Genomic DNA, 18,090 nt, shown 5'->3' with positions numbered 1-18,090 from the left:
GACCATGGCTCAAATTGCTCAAAACAGCATGTAACAGCTTGCAGATCGGCTGTTTTTGGCAAAGAGATTAGGTGTAGACCGAAGAAAGCGGTCAGAGTACTGTTGTATATCAAGTCTGTTTCACTAAGACACGAGGGTTTAAGTGGTTAAAGGACAACTTTGTTTTTTTTACAACAAGGGTTCATATTTTAGATTGTAATTAGAGAAAAGAAAAGATGAGTGTTAAAATGTTTTCATTTACTGCTTTCTATTGTTTTAGCGATTTTAGTATTTTGATTTCAGTGATTTGGGGCATGCGTACAAGTGTCTTTTTAGACACAGTAATTGTTACTATTTACACCAGCCCCCATAAGTCACATCTGACCATGAAAGATTGTGGTACCTCTTCGGAATGGGCTTATTGTGTCTAAAAAATACATATTTAGCCACTTACATGCATGCCCCCAACCTGGGGGCATGCATGCAAATCAAAATTGTTAAAATCACTAAAACAATAGAAAGAAGTACATGAAAACATTTTAACACTCATCTTTTCCTTTCTCTAATGACTATCTAAAATATGAACCCTTGTAGTAAAAAAACAAAGTTGTCCTATAAGAAGTTTACGGGACAGTGGTCTGGGAGATTCTAAAATGTAAGGGAGAGTTATAACTGGTTATAAAGCTCACCGAAGGTTGTCGATTTCCTCATCCTTCTCGGACAGTTTCCTGTCAATGTCCGCCTTGATCTGGTTAAGTTCCAGCTGGATGCGGAGAGTTTTACTCTCCTCGTGCTCCAGAGTGCCCTGAGATAGACACATAACTTAGTCATAATAATAATATGGTTAGCCCGAAGCAAAACTATTCCACAAACAAAAACTAAAAGAACGTGAGAGAATGCTTACCTCAGCCTCCTCTAGTGCAGATTGGATCTCACTTTTTTCCACGTCCAGTCCCTTCTTCATCTTCTCCAGTTCGTGGATGGTCTTTGACCCCTGGCTGATTTGATCGGTCAGGTCGGCTATCTCCTCTAGGGTGAAGGATTTCAGGCAGCTTATTAATTGAACCACAAAGTGATTGCAAAACTATTCTTAAGGTTCTCATTTCTTCTGTGTCACTCTGTCTGCAATGACTCAATACTTGTGCATGTATTAGATATGTAGCTAAATATCTGTCATACGCTACATTTTGGTGGTCAAATGGTCAATTATTGATTAAGAAAGTGATTTATTTAGAGCACTGAGGCCATCACCTCTAGAATGTCCTTGTTCTTAGTTTTCTTATGTTGAATTAACATTTCACACAGAGCTACACTCCTGTGTTCTGGTGTATTTTCACATTTATGACCTGGGGTTCAGTGAGGCCCTGCATTTTGGGATACAGGACAAGTGGGTACCTGAGAATCACCTCAATGTGAAATTGCCTTTTTTTGTCCCAAAAATGGGAAAAAATAAATGAATACATTTTCATTTGAAGATGCTACCGTGCGTGTTCAAATCATTAGTATCATTATCAGACCTAATTTTTTCAAGATATGTTTTGGAGCTTTTATGCCTTTCTTGATAGGAAATGGGTAGAGAGATGGGGAGTGACACGCAGCAAAGGTAGTCGGGATCGGGATTCGAACCAGGGACACGCTGTTAGGCTACATGTGGTATGTGCCTGGACCAGTAGGACAGCGGGCGCCCATCAGACCTACATTTAATCTTTAACTAATTGTTTATGCCGTAATAACTGACTACCCACGGGCTTTGGAGAAATTATTAGCAATTGCTGAAATATTCTGCCTTAAATGTCAAATGTTCAACCATGTATACTTATTTCAGACCATTTTTTCACAGCATACATTTATTATAAGACCTGTCACATTTTAAACACGTTAACCATTATTTTATTCTTTGGCTATTTAACGAGTAGCCACGCTATGAGCTTGTAGATCTACAATATTTTTTAAAAATCATGAAAATTCGTCAAATCTTTGAATATACATTTTTTAATTTAACATTGAGGTGTTTTGCAGTACCTTGGAGGTTCTTGTTCTCTCTCTTGATGGTCTCCAGATGGTCCAGAGCCTCCTCGTAGGAGTTCTTCAGTTTGAAGAGCTCCGTGCTCAGACCACGAGACTCTTTCTGAGAGCTCTCCAACTCTAACTGACACTCCTCATATTTTTGTTTCCACTCAGACAGGAGCTGGAAGATATGATCAGACACGTGGCATACAGTGTTTTTTGTGTTTCTGTATTGGCCCAGTGTACAGCGGAGACCAACAAAAAGTATAGAGGGAGAGAGGACAACATGCAGAGATGGGTGAAAATACCTCAAAAGGTATTTTCATACAAATTACAAATACTGGTTCAAAACTACAAAATAGATATTTTTTATTTGAGATACACATACATATTTTGTATTTTGAAAATATATGAACGTTTGATAAAAACTGGTGCATTAGTGTCATTAAATGAATATAGCCTATGTCAGAAAAGGCATGAGGCCAGATACAAATTTCAAAATACAAAATGTTATTTGAAAACGTATTTCAAATACATGTATTTCAAATACTGCCCATCTCTGACGACATGCAACAAACTGGTCAGAAGTCAGATTCAAACCCTACGATGTTGCATGCTCATGGTATGCAACTGAACCTGACAGATTGGCAAATGTAACAACAGTTGATTAAACAAAATCCTCCATAAAGGTCCCAGTCAGACAATGTGTTACCAAACAAATTTGATGTTACATCAGGGGTCTTCAACAGGTGGTCCCGGACCCCTAAACCTCTCCTCTATATTAACCACTTGCCAAAAATAGCAGATCTACAAGCTCACAACGCCTCGCGCTGCGAGGCGTTGTGAGCTTGTAGATCGGCAATTTTAGGCAAAGGGGTTTGGTGTAGAGGGGAAATGAGCAAACTAAGTACAGAGTGAAAGGTCAAGTTTATTAAGTATTGACGGTTCAAGTGGTTAAATATCTGAAAACACAAATTTACATGAATCCAAAATACACCGACGATTGTGCTGTCAAACGATTAAACTATATGGAATCTATATGAAAAAATTTTATGGGGGCCCCTGTGTTACATCCATCATGTGGACTAATGAGCTCCACTGCGTCCATCCATACCTTGTCAAAGTTGCGCTGCTTCTTGTCCAGGGCTGCGGCTGCAGCGTTGGAACGCTCCAGGTCCATGACCAGGTCCTCGATCTCCGTCTGCAGCCTGTGCTTGGTCTTCTCCAGGGAGGAGCATTTGGCGTTGGAGGCTTCCACCGTCTCCTCAGCCTCCTGCAGACGAGTCACCAGCTTCTTCCTGACGGCAAAGTGTGTGAACAATGACAAAACCGCAGCTATACGTGTCCTTGGATAAGACACCGTCCCATCTGGCTCCATTATATCCTCTCTGTCAGGTGTGAACCTCGCATGTCCAAAACTGTTACGTTTCATGATTAAAATTCAAAACAGCAAAAGTCACGTTTCGAGCTTTGCAGATCTGCTACATTTGATACTTTTCTGTGACGCCTTAGCGTGATCAAGTAGGGCAGTGGTTCTCAAACTTGAGGTCGGGACCCCAAGTGGGGTCCCCAAATTATATTGTGGGGTCCCCAGATGATTAGCTTAATGTCACTTTTTTCCTCACTCAATGGTAAACAAACCAACACACAGTATAAAGTGTATACAGGGTATCTGCACATTTATAAAGTGACAATTTAAGGACTTTCAAGACCGTTTTAATACCAAACTGTCAAATATTAAGTAAGCAAGAGGCGGACATTGTGAAAATAGCTGATCTACATGCTCACTGCGAGGCGTTGCGAGCATGTAGATCTGCTATTTTCACAATATTTATCTGTGGAACCGAGTCACATTAAATGTAATACCTACAATTCCAAGTCCTTGTCAGGGGGTCCCCAGTTCAAATATGTTTATTTTGAGCGTCACAGCCTAAAAAGGTTTGAGAACCCCTGAAGTAGAGCATTCATTTATGAAGCCAGCAAACGATACATAGCAGCATGTGAACTCACTTGGCCTCCTCCAGTTCCTCTGTCCTCTGGATGGCGTCGGTCTCATACTTGGTCCTCCACTGGGCCACCTCAGCGTTGGCCTTGGACAGCGCCCTCTGCAGCTCAGACTTGGCCTCCTGCTCCTCCTCGTACTGCTCCCTCAGCAGGTCACAGTCGTGTCTGGAGGACTGCAGCGCGTGGGCCAGGGCACTCTTAGCCTAAAGACACACCATCAGGGTGGAAGAGAGTGATTTAGCAGTTCTGCTTCTTACCTCTGTGAAGTTGGCACCCCATATGATGAAAAAAATGGTGTCATTCTTTAGTGCTAGATTTGTGCTGTATTGTGCCGTACATTTTAGAATTTGTGCTGGTATCATTTTTGAGATATTTAAAGTTATAGGTTTGCTGAGCCTTGCACCCCCAATTTTTTTGTGAAAATGGGTCTCATTCTTTAGTGCTGGATGTGCTCTAATTTGTGCCATGGAAATCATCAATTGTGTTTTTATATATATTTATATACATAAATATTGATATGTTATGAATTAGCAGAATTTAGCAGCAGTACAATAATTTGCCCTGCAAAGGGCTGTGTAGAGCAGCAGTACTTAATAGTAGAACATAGCAGCAGAACAGTGGTGGTATGTAGAATATCTCAAAAATGATACCAGCACAAATTCCAAAATTTACTTCACGGAGGTCTGCTACTTCAGTGCTGCTAGTTGCTGCATGTAAACAATAAACAATGGTTGTAATGGCAAAGCAAGTGGACCTTATTCTCCTCGTCCAGCTGTTTCTTGAGCTCCTCCGTAGTCTGGCAGAAGGAGTTCTTGGAGCGTTGCAGTTGGGAGGCCAAGGCTTCCCGTTCTTCAAGCTTCCTGCCCAGCTCAGCTGCACACAGACAACATAGAGCGGTCGTCGGTGTTTGCTGTAACGTATCATCTAATACTCTGGCGGGCGGATACCTTGTATTTTGACTGCCAGGTATTAACACATAAGATGCCAGGGGTTTTTAGCTAGCCCATTTCTTTTTATTTAATCAGCGTATTAGCACGGAACTAGGAAATAGAGATAAGAAGGAGATCTCCTTCTTTGGCATAACATGTGTTAAGAAATAGACCCATCCAATGTAGTTATCTATTCACCAGCTCTTGTTCATATATTTAATTGATTTAATATTTATAAAACCCCCAGAAATATTTAACCACTTGCACTTAAAACACTTTTCAATGTCAAAAAGCAGATCTACAAGATCACAATGGGCCACATCTGCTTTTTTTGCTACTTGTGTACCACTGTAGTAAGACGAACTGCCTGCATTCTTTTACAAAAATGGAGATATGAGGTATTGAGGTTTCTGCATGACAGAGACAATATACTACCGTGTATACTGTGTGTGTGTGTGTGTGTGTGTGTGTGTGTGTGTGTGTGTGTGTGTGTGTGTGTGTGTGTGTGTGTGTGTGTGTGTGTGTGTGTGTGTGTATGTGTGTGTGTGTGTGTGTGTGTGTGTGTGTGTGTGTGTGTGTGTGTGCAGAGATCCCATACCACTTTCGGCGTTCGCTCGAGCCCTGCTGGCGCTGGTGTCATTGAGCTGCCTCTGGAGCTCCTCCACCTTGGCTTTAGCCTCATTCATTTGGTCTTCATACATGCGGCACATTTTCTCTGAGTTGGCCTGGAGACCAGATGTAGGAAATATACATTTGTGAAATTGGTTTGTCGGGTTAGCTCATCATTTTATATAGATATTGATAACATCATATTCTTAATATAAATATAATGTATAAATTAAATAGCCTATAAAATTATAATGAAAACAATTATTATTTGTGGTAAAATATATGTTTCGGTGCCTAAAAGCTAATCTTTGTGTGATGGGGTAACATTTGCTGAAAATAGCAACATAAACAAGCTCACAATGTGTCACGTTGCGACGTACTGTGGGATTGGAGATCTGCTATTTTTGTCAAAGATCACGTTAACTAAGTATTGCGTGGTTAAATGTCTAAAATACACAAAAGATAATGTGCTGTTACACAAGTCTATGAAACGATCTATGACCCTTTAAGGCAAGGTCACTTCTCGGCCTTAGGGCTTCTTACTGGTATTATTTTATTATCTATTATTATTATTTTATTATCTATTTATTAATTATTACTGTTGTTGAGGTTTTAAATTAAACGTTTCTTGAGGTTTTGCAATTTTTTCCCCCACTTTTAACCGCTGTTGTTTCAAGATGCACTACAATGTTTTCAGCCCACAGTTTTGACAATAAAGTCCTACTCTCCTAGCGCTACCTTGTTCTTGGAGAGCTGCTCCACGGTGGAGGCCAGGTCGTCCACCTCCATCTTGGCCTCGCTGCGCTCCTTCTCCAGCTTCTGCTTGACGCGCTGCAGGCTGTCGAGATGCTCGCCCAGCTCCGCCACCGAGTCGGCGTGCTTCTTCCTCAGCGCGGCCGTGGTGGCCTCGTGGTGCAGCATGGCCTCCTCCAGGTCCCGCCGCAGCTTCAGGAAGTCGCTCTCCCGCTTCTTGGTCATCTCCATCTGGGAAGAGGTGGCAAGGTGGCAAGAGGAGGTTCAGCAAAAGCTAATGGCAGGGGTTCCCAAACTTTTTTGGGCTCAGGGTACCCCTAAAAATATAGGAGGCATATATTCATCATTTTCACTCCCAGCACCTTTTATTTATAACATATTTTAGCGAAAGGATAATGTTGAGATAAAAGCCATTCTTGTTAGAACTGACTGAAAATAACTTTGTACTTAGTTTAAAATGATACTAAATATTTTTTCAAGTGTCCAAATAAATTCCATATCAAATCATCCCGCGTCACCCCTGGACTGCCGTCGCGGCACCCCTGGACTGCCGTCGCGGCACCCCAGGGTGCTCCGTCACCCACTTTGAAAACCCCTCTTGCTAAGGTATGGCAAGATGACAGGTGTCTTGCGCGCGCGAAGGCGCGCGTGCAAGACACCAGTCATGTTGCCATACCTTAGCAACAGGCATGATGAATTCATTTTAAGAAGTACATCATTCATTCATTTTTTTCCCCCTGTAGCCAAGGTATGGCAGCTGCAATTGAGGCCTCTGACCTGGGCCGAGGTGGCTCCGCCGGCCTCCTCCAGGCGCTCGCTCAGCTCCTCCAGCTCGCGGGCCACGTCTCCGCGCTGCTTCTCCACCTTGGCTCTGCAGGCCCTGTCCGACTCCAGCTCTTCCTCCAGCTCCTCGATGCGAGCCTGGTGAAAGCACGGCGAGAGAGAGGCGTGAAACTGCGTGATGGAGGCAGTGCGTCAGTTCAGCCAAAAGCTAGGGTATGGCAAAAACGTGAGTCCTCTGGTTTTGTCCGTTTTTTCCCCGGGTTTTTTCTACGGTTTCTTGGGCTCGATATGGCAGCCTGGAAGGGTTGTTCAAGTGCAGCTAAACTTGGCATGTTAGTAAACGTGCCACAATTAACAATAATGCATTGCACCTTTGCAGCTGACCTGCGGAACCTGGGAATATACCATTTTGTATTTATAATACCTTGTTAAAGTGACAATTTTGTTAAATTTAGCATTTGTAGTTATTTTACTGTAATTTAACAACATAATAACCAGCACAGATAAATAGACAAAGAGACATTCATGGATTTATATTTAAAAGTAACTTATTTTTCCCCCTGCCATACCCAATTGACGCCCCTGGATGGAGTTTGCGGCCGATGTGGAGTTTCCATGATGTGGTTTAAATTTGTTCAGATGATGTTGTGACGTGTAAAGCTTTCTGTGTTATCGACGGCAGTATCCATCCCTTACCTGAAGCTCTTTTATCTTCTTCGTAAGCTGAATGACCAAAGCCAGTTCATCTTCCATTTTTGAGCCCATCTCATTCATTTCAAAGTCTTTCCTGGTTGAAAAGTAAAAAAGATTTAATTTTAAATAACTGGTGTAATTGATACAACTTGAAGTTTCTTAAAAATCTAAATATGCAATTGACTGACTTTTTCAGCCTCTCTTCGAGCTGCTGTTTGTCATTGTCCAGGTCCATGACTGACTCCATGGAAAGCTTCAGATCTCCCTCCAGCTTGCGTTTGCAACGCTCCAGTTCCATGCGCAGCTTCTTTTCTTGCTCTAGAGAGCCCTCCAACTGAGAAACACAATTAACATCAAGTTAATTCACATGAATGCCGTATAAAATAAATAGATTAAATCTATCAAATGATGTAAATTTGAATTATTTCAGTCAATGTGATCATGGGAGAGTTGCTATGCATCCCGTGTCTATATTGCATTTTAGTAATCAGCTTATAAGACTGTATAATTACAGTTATAAGCACTCATCATATAAGTACTCATAATGCAATCACAACACACAATAGAGTATTTTATAATGACTTACTTAAGTCAAATATCATAATACATCATTACTGATCACACACTGACAATTTGTTTAGCAATGATCTTCAACTTCAAGTCAATATAAAATGCTTTATATAAGCCCATAACTTGGAATTCCCATATATGGATATTGCGTGAGTCTCAAGTGGTCTATAACATAAGACATCTATGATGTCAGACGTCAGTCATAAAAACATATTTTGTCCACATTTTGTCCAACTTAAAGGTGATACACCATGCATTTAAAAAGTATTTATGTCATATTGTTTATTTCAAAAAGATTCTATTTTTCAAAAACGGCCGTCGATGACGTCATCGACGGCAGCAAATCTGGACAGCCTGTTTTGAGAACCCGTGGGATGCTTTTAACCTCCACCTTCCCAAAACCAGAGAAAGACACAACGATCTGAAATGGGACTTTGTGAGGATAGAAGGTGCTAGTGGGACCCCAAAAAAAGGTTTTAAAATAGGAAAAGTGAAATTTCATGGTGTATCACCTTTAAACAACCAACCGCAACTCGAATCACACTTGCAAATGAATTCCGTCATGTCTGAATTCTAAAGGGGCCATGTCTATAATACTGGTAATATAGACATGGGTTATTGCCTATTTGTTTCATATAAATTAGGGCAGGCCTAAGTGAGGAGGATCCCTGAACTGGATCATTTTCTAAACTCACATCGTCCACTTGCTGCTCCAGCTTGGCCTTAGCTTTGGTCAGGATGTTCACTTTGTCCTCCTCCACCTGCAGGTCATCCAGGGTCTGCTGGTGAGCCTCCTGAAGAGCCTTCTTCTCTTTGGTCAGCTTCAGAATGCTCTCATCCAGCACCGCCATCTCTTCTATGAGGTTCTTCACCTGCATGGGGAGCGAGCCAGGAGAAAATAGGCAAAGCTCCGCTTTTAATTTCATGATCGTTGTTTTGACCATTTAGTGAGTAGTCTGTCCAAGGCTGGTCTCAGAACTAGAGGGAGCCATGTCGGACATCTTCAATCGGGCCTTTGCTACTAGGGCCCGAGGATATAAAACGTCACCCAAGTGTCCTCTTTTAATCACTACTTAAATGTGAACTCACTCGACTCCCAGATGAAGTAGTTTTGGCCCAAACTTTTTTCGCCAAGTTTTTATATCATGATTAGTTGATTACAATTTAGGCATTTAGCAGACTCTTAATCCAGAGACTGCAAGCAAGGTAAAATACATCAATACATCAACATCAATATATCAAATGAATAGAAATATCAATCTAGACAAAAATAACGTAGGTAGACCAAGCACCTAAGCAGTAAAAAAGCTTCATATAAAAACCTAAAAAAATATATCTAGCTGATTAAAGACTGTTTTGCTTCTGTACCTTTTCTTCTGTACCCTTTCAAGACGACTGTGTCAAATGGTGCTCCGGTCTCTGCTCACCTTGTTCTCTGTGGCGTGCTTCTCCTTCTCCACCTTGGCCAGGGTGATCTCCAGGTCGTCCATGTCTTTCTTCAGCTCGGCGCACTCGTCCTCCAGCTTGCGCTTCTTGGCGAGCACGGTGGCGTTCATCTCCTCCTCGTCCTCCAGCCTCTCCACCAGCTCCTTGGCCTTGGCCTCCAGCTGGATCTTGGTCTTGATCAGCAGGTCACAGCGGTCCTCTGCGTCCGCCAGGTTGTCCTGCTCCTGAGGAGGACACCGAGGGGACAGAAGCAGTGGTCAGGGGTGTCGGAACCAAATTCTGGGCCCTGGGTACAAGGATTCACTGCGGGCCCCCCATGAATGTTCTTCAGAGGGGGGAGAGGGGGGGGGGTTTTAACCCATTTAGACTGGGAACGCATTATTACGCATTATTTTGTGCTTTAACTATTGAAAAATAGCAGATATACAAGCTCACTTGTATCACTTGCGAGCTTGTAGATCTGCTATTTTTGAATAAAAAATCCTATGTCAGTGGTGCTCAAACTTTTTCATGTGAAGGACCCCCAAAATGATATGTATATGGCCACGGACCCCATCTCAAAATATTTAGTTCCAGGGACCCCCCAGAAGAACATTTTGAGCTACAAAAGTTCGCATACATACATATATTGAAAGATTTGCACACATTTTCACGACGTTTCAAAAATAGCAGATCTACAAGCTCGCAGCGCGGCACTCGGTGCCACGCTGTGAGCTTGTACCGGTATATGCTATTTTTCAATAGCTAAAATATAAAATAATTAAGGGTCCACCTTGGGCCCTAGTAACTCAGTCCCACGTTTCCTTGTGATGCCCTTGGCCGTGAGTAATAATAGACTGAGACGAGAGATAGAGGACAAGTCATCATGTGTCTGGAGAAAAGCCTGAGCGCATGCCGTTTTAGTACTGACATCTGGATCCTAGCGCTCAAATGAGAAACACGCATCTGTACTGTATGTGTTGAATGAGTGTACAATGAATGGGTGTATAATTGTTCTGTGAATGGTCCTACAGTACTTACTGCCTGCAGCTGCAGAGAGAGGTCATTCTTCTCCTGGATCAGGCTGACCTGCCTCTCCTCAAGCTCCTTACGCTTGCTCTCTGATTTCTCCACAGCCTCTTTCATCCTGGCCAGTTCTTCCTTCAGACCGGCCAGCTCCTTCTCTGTGGCAGCGCTCTTCAGCAGAGGTTTGATCTTAAAGAAGAGTCTCATCCAAGGCCAGTGTTTCACTATGTTGAAGGCCCGGATGTTCCACTGGATGATCATCAAGGCGTCTCTGGAAACAAGAAGGAAAAGCATGATTGATTGATTGAAGAGTTTAATACAGTTATAGCAGTTTGCAATAGAAAAAAGTACAGATTCATAACAGCACAAATCACTGGTACACGGTCAACTAAAAGGAGATCCTAGTAAGCTTTACGGCTTATTTACGCAGGAACCACTTTATGTATCGCATATAACATTGAAAGACAGACGGATAGAACATTGTACTTTACATACTGGTAGGATATCATCAATTACAAAAGCCGAAAAATGGGGAGAAAAAAAAGGGGGGGGGGGGGTGGAAACATGGGGGCTTAGTCTATTTACAAGTCTTGAGTAGCAGCCACCTGAAGGTGACTTTTCATACCAATTTTGAAGGAGGCTAGGGATTTGTACTCCTTTAAGGCTTGCGGAAGGGCGTTCCACATGTTGGTGGTATAGCTGGAGAACGAATTAGAGCCTTTTATAGTGTTACATCTAGGTTGAACATGATTAGTGGAGCTGCCTCTGGTGTTGTGATCGTGGACATCCTTGACCTTTAGGAAGTAGTTTGTCAGGTACATGGGTATCTTGGAGGTGTAGTGTATCTTGTACACCAGGCCCATTGCAAAATGCTGTACTCTGTCAGCCACTTTGAGCCACCCCACACTTTCATGAAAGAAATGAAGGGTGAAAGAAAAACGTATGCAAGAATTAACGGGTGATAAAATTCCTCTGCGGTGCATCCAGCTTGGCCGTGCGTTCCTATGGACACAAGTGTACACTGGTGGGATGTTGGCAGGGGAGGACGTTCTCTGTTGTCACACCAGCAACTCCTACAAGTTGTTCAGCAGTGGAGCGGAACTGGGAGGGTTAGCATGTTCCTCCGCATGTACCAGAATAGACGTTCTACATGTCAATAAAGCTCCCTTGAATTGAATTGAATTGAATTGAATTGAATTGAATTGAATTGAATTGAACTGAAGTGAAGTGAAGTGAAGTGAAGTGAAGTGAACTGAACTGAAGTGAACTGAATTGAACTGAATTTAATTGAATGAAATGTATTGTATTTTATTTTATTGTTGTTTACACCCTTTCCTAGACCAACAGTAAGGGCAGAATTAAAAAACAAACAAACAAACAAAAAGAAGAAAAATTATTAAAGGATGAAAGAATAAAAGGGTGATATCATTAGAATATCTCAAAAGTACAGTTAATCAGAACTCTAAATATGTAACTGGGGTAGATTGCTGAAGGACTTCCTGTCAGAGTTAGAGGTGTGTGTGTGTGTGTGTGTGTGTGTGTGTGTGTGTGTGTGTGTGTGTGTGTGTGTGTGTGTGTGTGTGTGTGTGTGTGTGTGTGTTTGTGCGTGCGTGCGTGCGTGCGTGCGTGCGTGCGTGCGTGCGTGCGTGCGTGTGTGTGTGTGTGAGCGAGCACAGGCCAATGGACAAGACAAGGTTGTATGGGAGGGAGCTAGTACAACGGGAGGTAGGTAGTTGGTTGAGAGAGGGAGAGAGATAGCTTGAATGTTCGACGTGACTCCACGCCGGGTGCCTCTCGAAGGTGAACGCCTCTGTGTTTATTTAGAAACCCAAGCCCTCTGTCCAACGGCATCCTTTAATCCTCTGTCACCCGCCAGTGCCGCCACACATCCCATCCACGCAGTCACTTAGAAGTAGAGGCGCCGCGGACAAAAGGAGCCAAGGGGCATGGGGCGTTCGGGGAGAGAGGGAGGGGGGTGGCATATTTTTAGGGTGTACCCAAGCAGCTGCCACTTGACACATGTCGCCGCGGAGCTCTGCGGACAGCGTCAGCATTGTTTAATTTAGAGAGATGATGGTGAGAATGGCAGGGACGGGCGTGTGTGTATGTGACAAGAGAGAGCCAGGGCCCTTATTACCAATAGGGCCACACGCATGCCTGGTAACCATATATGGGCAAGCACACGCCTCACACACGCCGATAACACTGCCCTTGCATGCCACAAATACTAGACCAAGGGAGGGAGCACTAAGGTATAATGTATCACACGATGAAAGGGTCGCAGCTGATCGTGTTCCATTGATCCTGTTTGGGAGAGCAACTGGTCACCCGGTTCACTCATTTCATAGCAATGTCTTCATCTGCCTTTGAGGTTCAAAGTAATCCCTCTTACTTCATTCTCCTGCCCTGTGAGGTCTGAGTACTAAACACATCTTATGGGACAGAACTGTCCAACAACTGCAACCATCTCATCTGAGGCCGTTTTCATTTGTTCAGTTTCCAAAAATTCTTCTAGCTCAGAATGCGTTGCTGTGTGACGCCGCAGCGTGCAACAAAGTATAATCAGTCTTCTTAACATTAAGACCTGGAACGCATCCGTGTCACTCTAGATTTTAACCACTTTAACCATTATTTTAGGCTTTAACTATTAAAAAAAAGATATACAAGCTCACAGTGTGGCACCGAGTGCCGCTCTAAAAGCTTATAGATCTTTGAATATATCTTTTTTAACTCAAATATTTGCTTCTGGGGGGTCCCTGATACATAATATTTCGAGATGGGGGTCGGAAGCCAAATACATATAATTCTCTGGGTCCTTGACATGAAAAGGTTTGAGAACCAATGACATAGAAACAAGCGTTTTTCAAAAACCTTAGAAGGATTTAGAAGACCGATTTTAGAATCGGGTCAAAATATTCAAAGACTTGCACAAATCTTCATGATTTTTCAAAAATAGCAGATCTATGTATATCTGCTATTTTTCAATCGCTAAAGCATAAAATAATAGTTAAAGCGGTTCAGGTCTAACGCGACACAGATGCGTTGCATGTCTTAATGGGTTAAGTGATTAATCTCATACTTACTTCCTCTCCATCATCTTAAAGAGCTCCAGCCTCATGATCTTGCCACGGCTCACAGCCTGTAACATGGTGAGGACTTTGGCCAAGCGATCGTCCCTCAGCTCCTCTAGAACGCCCAGGAGGCCTGCTTTGAAGAACACCTGGATTAGAAAGGAACAACACCGGTCAGTGTTCATTTCATTCTGTACAAAAACAGGCCTGGCTGTGATTCGACTGTGTGGGACATGGGTTAACACCAGTGGTGTGTGTAGGGCAGGGGTGCCCTAAAGTGCGGCCCGCGCCTTCATTCCTAAATTGTATTATAAACGGCCCACCAGCACCGGCAAACAAGAATATTTTATAGTATAATTTTGTCTGACCGAAAATACATTAGGTCAGGAGACAGTCGGCCCTTGGGTGGTTTAATATTTTCCAATTTGAAAAAGTTTGGACCCCTGGTGTAGGGGGTGGTGAAAATGGTGTAATTTCTTTGGTAGGCTACTGGAGTATTCAACACACATCCATGTGCACACTGCACAGTAACAAAACAGGTTATACTCACGTTTATATATAGGATGAATTAACGTTGATTTAAATGCATTCAAAGACAACATTTTTAAATGGCCGTACATAACGTATGCGTTCTGAGACGTCAACATCAGATTTGTAATGCTGTGATTTTCACAGCATATTTACAAAAGCACCCAAATATGAATTGGTATCGTGCCGCTCTGTTGTGTTGCCAATGGTAGGTGCTTTTAAATTAAACTTTGAACACGGTAAGACACTGAGATGTTTATTAAAGAAGATAGTAGTGGAGACAGAAATGGTAAATAATACTACTCTGTTTTGCAACTTAAACATCAAAGTAGGAATTGATTTTTTGGGGGGGTTATTTAGGTTATGCTACCTTAAGAAAGTTTCTGAGAAAGATTTATTTGTGCTTTAAATTTTTCTAAAAAACATTACCCAGGACTTCAAATATCTCAACTACTTTTCATATCGCAGACGTGACAAATATTATTACACACACTGCTATATTAAACCCAATCTCCCACCTTAGTGTGTCCAAATCTATACTGGGTGTGGTCCACATCCAAAGAGGCCAGCAGCGTCTCCGAAGCCTTCCTGCTGTCCACAAACGTGTCATCTGGGATGGCTTGTGGATTCAGGATGCGATAGCTGTCCATGAGTAAGATAATAGGTTCTGTTACTGATCAAGACTCAGATTCACATTGATATCTAAGGAACTGTTTGTTGACATTTGTGTAAAAATGGGACCCAAATGTACTACATGGGTACATTTTTACACTCTCTGGATTAAATGAACGCTAGGGACTTTACTGTGTGCATTTGTCCCATTCATCTCACCGCTGTTTGAACTCAGCATAGTGAAGGCGGTTAGGGAAGCCCTTTCTGCAGATCCTGATGCCCTCCAGCACACCGTTGCAGCGGAGCTGGTGCAGAACAAGAAAGGCATCCATGATCCCTGGAATAATACAATAATAGTCGGACACAGGAACTTAGTTGCTGATGAAATGTATGTGCCATGACAGCTAATCAAAGAAAATCTATCATTTGAAATGAAATACTGAATTATTAACTATATCTGACATCAAATGTATATTAATTTTAATATTGTCGCTGTCGGGTGGAAACCTTGTATGTCCAAAACTGTTCCTTTTTTATTATTATATTCAAAACTAGTTAATCTAGTGAAAATAGCCGATCTACAAGCACACAACGCCTCACTCCGTGAGGCGTTGTGTGCTTGTAGATCGGCTATTTTCACTACCTTTGTGCAACACTCTTGTATGATGAATTAGGACTTTAATTTACGAAAGAACATATTTTGAAACTTAGAGATACAAGGTTTCTGCCCGCTATGTAACAATAGTTAATTCCACAGTTAAGAATGAGAGATACAGAAACTTGATTGAACAATCAGAATGGCGTATTCAACAAAGCCATGTAATAAGATGTGGTAATGACTGCACCGTGTCATACCGGGAGTCTTAGTCTCATTAGGGATGATGCAGCGCACAAAGTGGGGCTGCGTGCTGCGGAGGTTGGTCATCAGCTTGTTCAGATTCTCCTGGAGGAACGGAGAAAATGTGGCAGAAAGCAAAATTCAAAAAGAATCAGTGACTAAGAATTATTCGATGACTTGACCAAAACTCTCAACCAGTGTTGGAAAAGGTACTCGCATTTTTTTAAATAAAACTATCAATACAGCAATGTAGAAATTAAGTCCTGGCATTCAAAGTGTACTTGAGTAAAAGTACAAAAGTATTGGTATCAAAGTGTACAAAAGTAGAAATGTCCAAATGTATACAAATGTATTTGAAAATAGCAGATCTACAAGCTCACAATGTGCCTCTGTGAGCTTGTAGATCAGCTATTTTCAAATGGCCGAAATGCATATAGGGCTGAAGTGGGTAATATTTTGTAATAATAATCAACAATCTACAAAGTAACTTGTAACTAAAGTTTTCAAATAATTGTAGTGGCAAAAGTACAACATTTGCCTCCGAGATGTAGTGGAGTAGAAGTTCAAAATTGCACTTAAGTACAGTACTTAAGTAAATGGACTTTTACACCAGTGGTTCTCAACCTGTGGGTCGGGACCCTCAAGGGGGTTGTTTTCTCACTCAACGGTAAACAAACCAACATAAAGTTTAAGTGTATAGAGGGTATATGCACACTTTCTAAAATGACAAATTAAATATTGGTCAAATTGTCAATTATTGGAGGCAGAAATTGTGAAAATAGCTGATCTACATGCTCACGATCCTGCTATTTTCACAATAGAACCGTGTTACACAAAATGTAATGCCTCAACTCTTAGTGCTCGTCAGGGTGGGGGGTCCCCAGTTAAAATATGATTATTTTGGGGGTCACGGCCTGAAAAAGTTGAGAACCACTGCTTTACACCACTGCTCTCAACACCACGCTACAAACAGGGCTGCAGAAATCATAGAGCGTTTTAGAGCACACTGTGATCACCTTCATACCGTTGTCCCCGCTGTAGAGGAGAGAGGAGCCAGCACAGACTTAAAGTGATGTTCATGTGATCTATGCCCTAAACATCACTGCAAGTCTTAACTGCCTCCTTCCCAGCACTCCAATGACAATTTATCACAGGATATTCTGGTTCTACTTGAGTATGACTGAGGAGATTAAAATCAACTCCATAACGCATCAAACCGGTGCCAGACTCACCTTGTGTAGCTGTGATACAGTCTGAAAAGATGCAGCCTTCTTCCTCTTCTCCTTTACCCCGCTCTTGGGGTCTGCTCATGGGTGATAAGACTTGTCAGTTTAATCGCATATTGATCCCAGTGATCTAGAGCAGTGATTCCCAAACATTGGGTCGGGACCCATTTGTGGGTCGCGGGTCAATCTTTAATATTTTTTCATAAATTAAAAAGCAATCCAAACATTTTTCAAAAGAATTCCAGAAGAAAATATATTCCATAAATTAGATTTTTTTTTTGAAGGAGTCGTGAAAATAGCAGATTGGCAAACTCAGATTGTGTCTCTCTTTTGGGTCTCAACAGAAAAGGTTTGGGAAGCAGTGATCTACTGTATAATAGAGTCATCTATTAACTTAAGGGAAACACACACCGGACACGGAGGCGGCACGGAGGCGGCGTGAAGGCGGCGCGGAGGCGGCGCGTCAAAACATATGCCCCCATTATTATAACTAACCCACACAGGCGGCGTCAGACGTGCGCAGGCGCGGGTCTGCCGCCTCGCCTGCCACACCAATACGCTGCTGTTCTATTTTTTCAGCGTTGCGGTGAAAACGTTCTCCCCACTGGGGAAATGGATGTGCCGCACGGCAGCGCGCTGCATCCAGTTGGCGGCACTTCACGCGCGTCAATACTCCGATGCGCCGCTGCGCAGTCGCCCGCATCCGGTGTGTGCTCCCCTTTAGTCATCAGGTTCACTGTACCTGCGTCTGAGCTGACATAGTTCTCATACAGAGAGGCCAACAGCTTGTTGGCAGACTTCTGGAAGCACACCACCACTGTCTCGTTCAATGGGTCTTTATTCTTCTCCAGCCAGCCGGCAATGTTGTATGGAACCTGTGAGATATACAGCCAACATTTACTTTATTACATGGCTTGGTTGAATGCTTGATTCAATCACTGAATTCAGCAGTGTGTTATTTCTGGATAATGACAGACGAGCTCTATAGCAGACCGCTGTCTAATCAAAGGTTCAGAGCACCTGCTGCACTTTACTTT

General features: G+C 42.5%; 1 protein-coding gene across 1 annotated transcript in view; it reads right to left on the bottom strand.

The window, feature by feature from the left end:
* myh7ba (myosin, heavy chain 7B, cardiac muscle, beta a) overlaps positions 1 to 18,090 on the bottom strand; it is a gene marked incomplete at both ends in the record, with an annotated part of 38,620 nt that overhangs the window by 5,984 nt on the left and 14,546 nt on the right. Inside the window, 20 exons of the mRNA XM_080728348.1 lie at positions 669 to 784; positions 884 to 1,008; positions 2,002 to 2,167; positions 3,101 to 3,284; positions 3,997 to 4,193; positions 4,745 to 4,863; positions 5,518 to 5,644; positions 6,267 to 6,512; positions 7,059 to 7,202; positions 7,761 to 7,851; positions 7,946 to 8,091; positions 9,023 to 9,199; positions 9,755 to 9,997; positions 10,794 to 11,049; positions 13,862 to 13,998; positions 14,896 to 15,019; positions 15,209 to 15,326; positions 15,845 to 15,932; positions 17,060 to 17,130; positions 17,796 to 17,928. Of these exons, the coding sequence (XP_080584474.1) occupies positions 669 to 784; positions 884 to 1,008; positions 2,002 to 2,167; positions 3,101 to 3,284; positions 3,997 to 4,193; positions 4,745 to 4,863; positions 5,518 to 5,644; positions 6,267 to 6,512; positions 7,059 to 7,202; positions 7,761 to 7,851; positions 7,946 to 8,091; positions 9,023 to 9,199; positions 9,755 to 9,997; positions 10,794 to 11,049; positions 13,862 to 13,998; positions 14,896 to 15,019; positions 15,209 to 15,326; positions 15,845 to 15,932; positions 17,060 to 17,130; positions 17,796 to 17,928 (3,008 nt within the window). The remainder of the gene's footprint in view (positions 1 to 668; positions 785 to 883; positions 1,009 to 2,001; positions 2,168 to 3,100; positions 3,285 to 3,996; positions 4,194 to 4,744; positions 4,864 to 5,517; positions 5,645 to 6,266; positions 6,513 to 7,058; positions 7,203 to 7,760; positions 7,852 to 7,945; positions 8,092 to 9,022; positions 9,200 to 9,754; positions 9,998 to 10,793; positions 11,050 to 13,861; positions 13,999 to 14,895; positions 15,020 to 15,208; positions 15,327 to 15,844; positions 15,933 to 17,059; positions 17,131 to 17,795; positions 17,929 to 18,090) is intronic.

Source organism: Nannobrachium achirus (genome assembly GCF_963921795.1).
Source record: "Nannobrachium achirus genome assembly, chromosome: 6".
Lineage (NCBI taxonomy): Eukaryota > Metazoa > Chordata > Actinopteri > Myctophiformes > Myctophidae > Nannobrachium > Nannobrachium achirus.
Note: the sequence above shows the minus strand (reverse complement) of the source record. Positions and strands in the feature narration are given on the sequence as shown.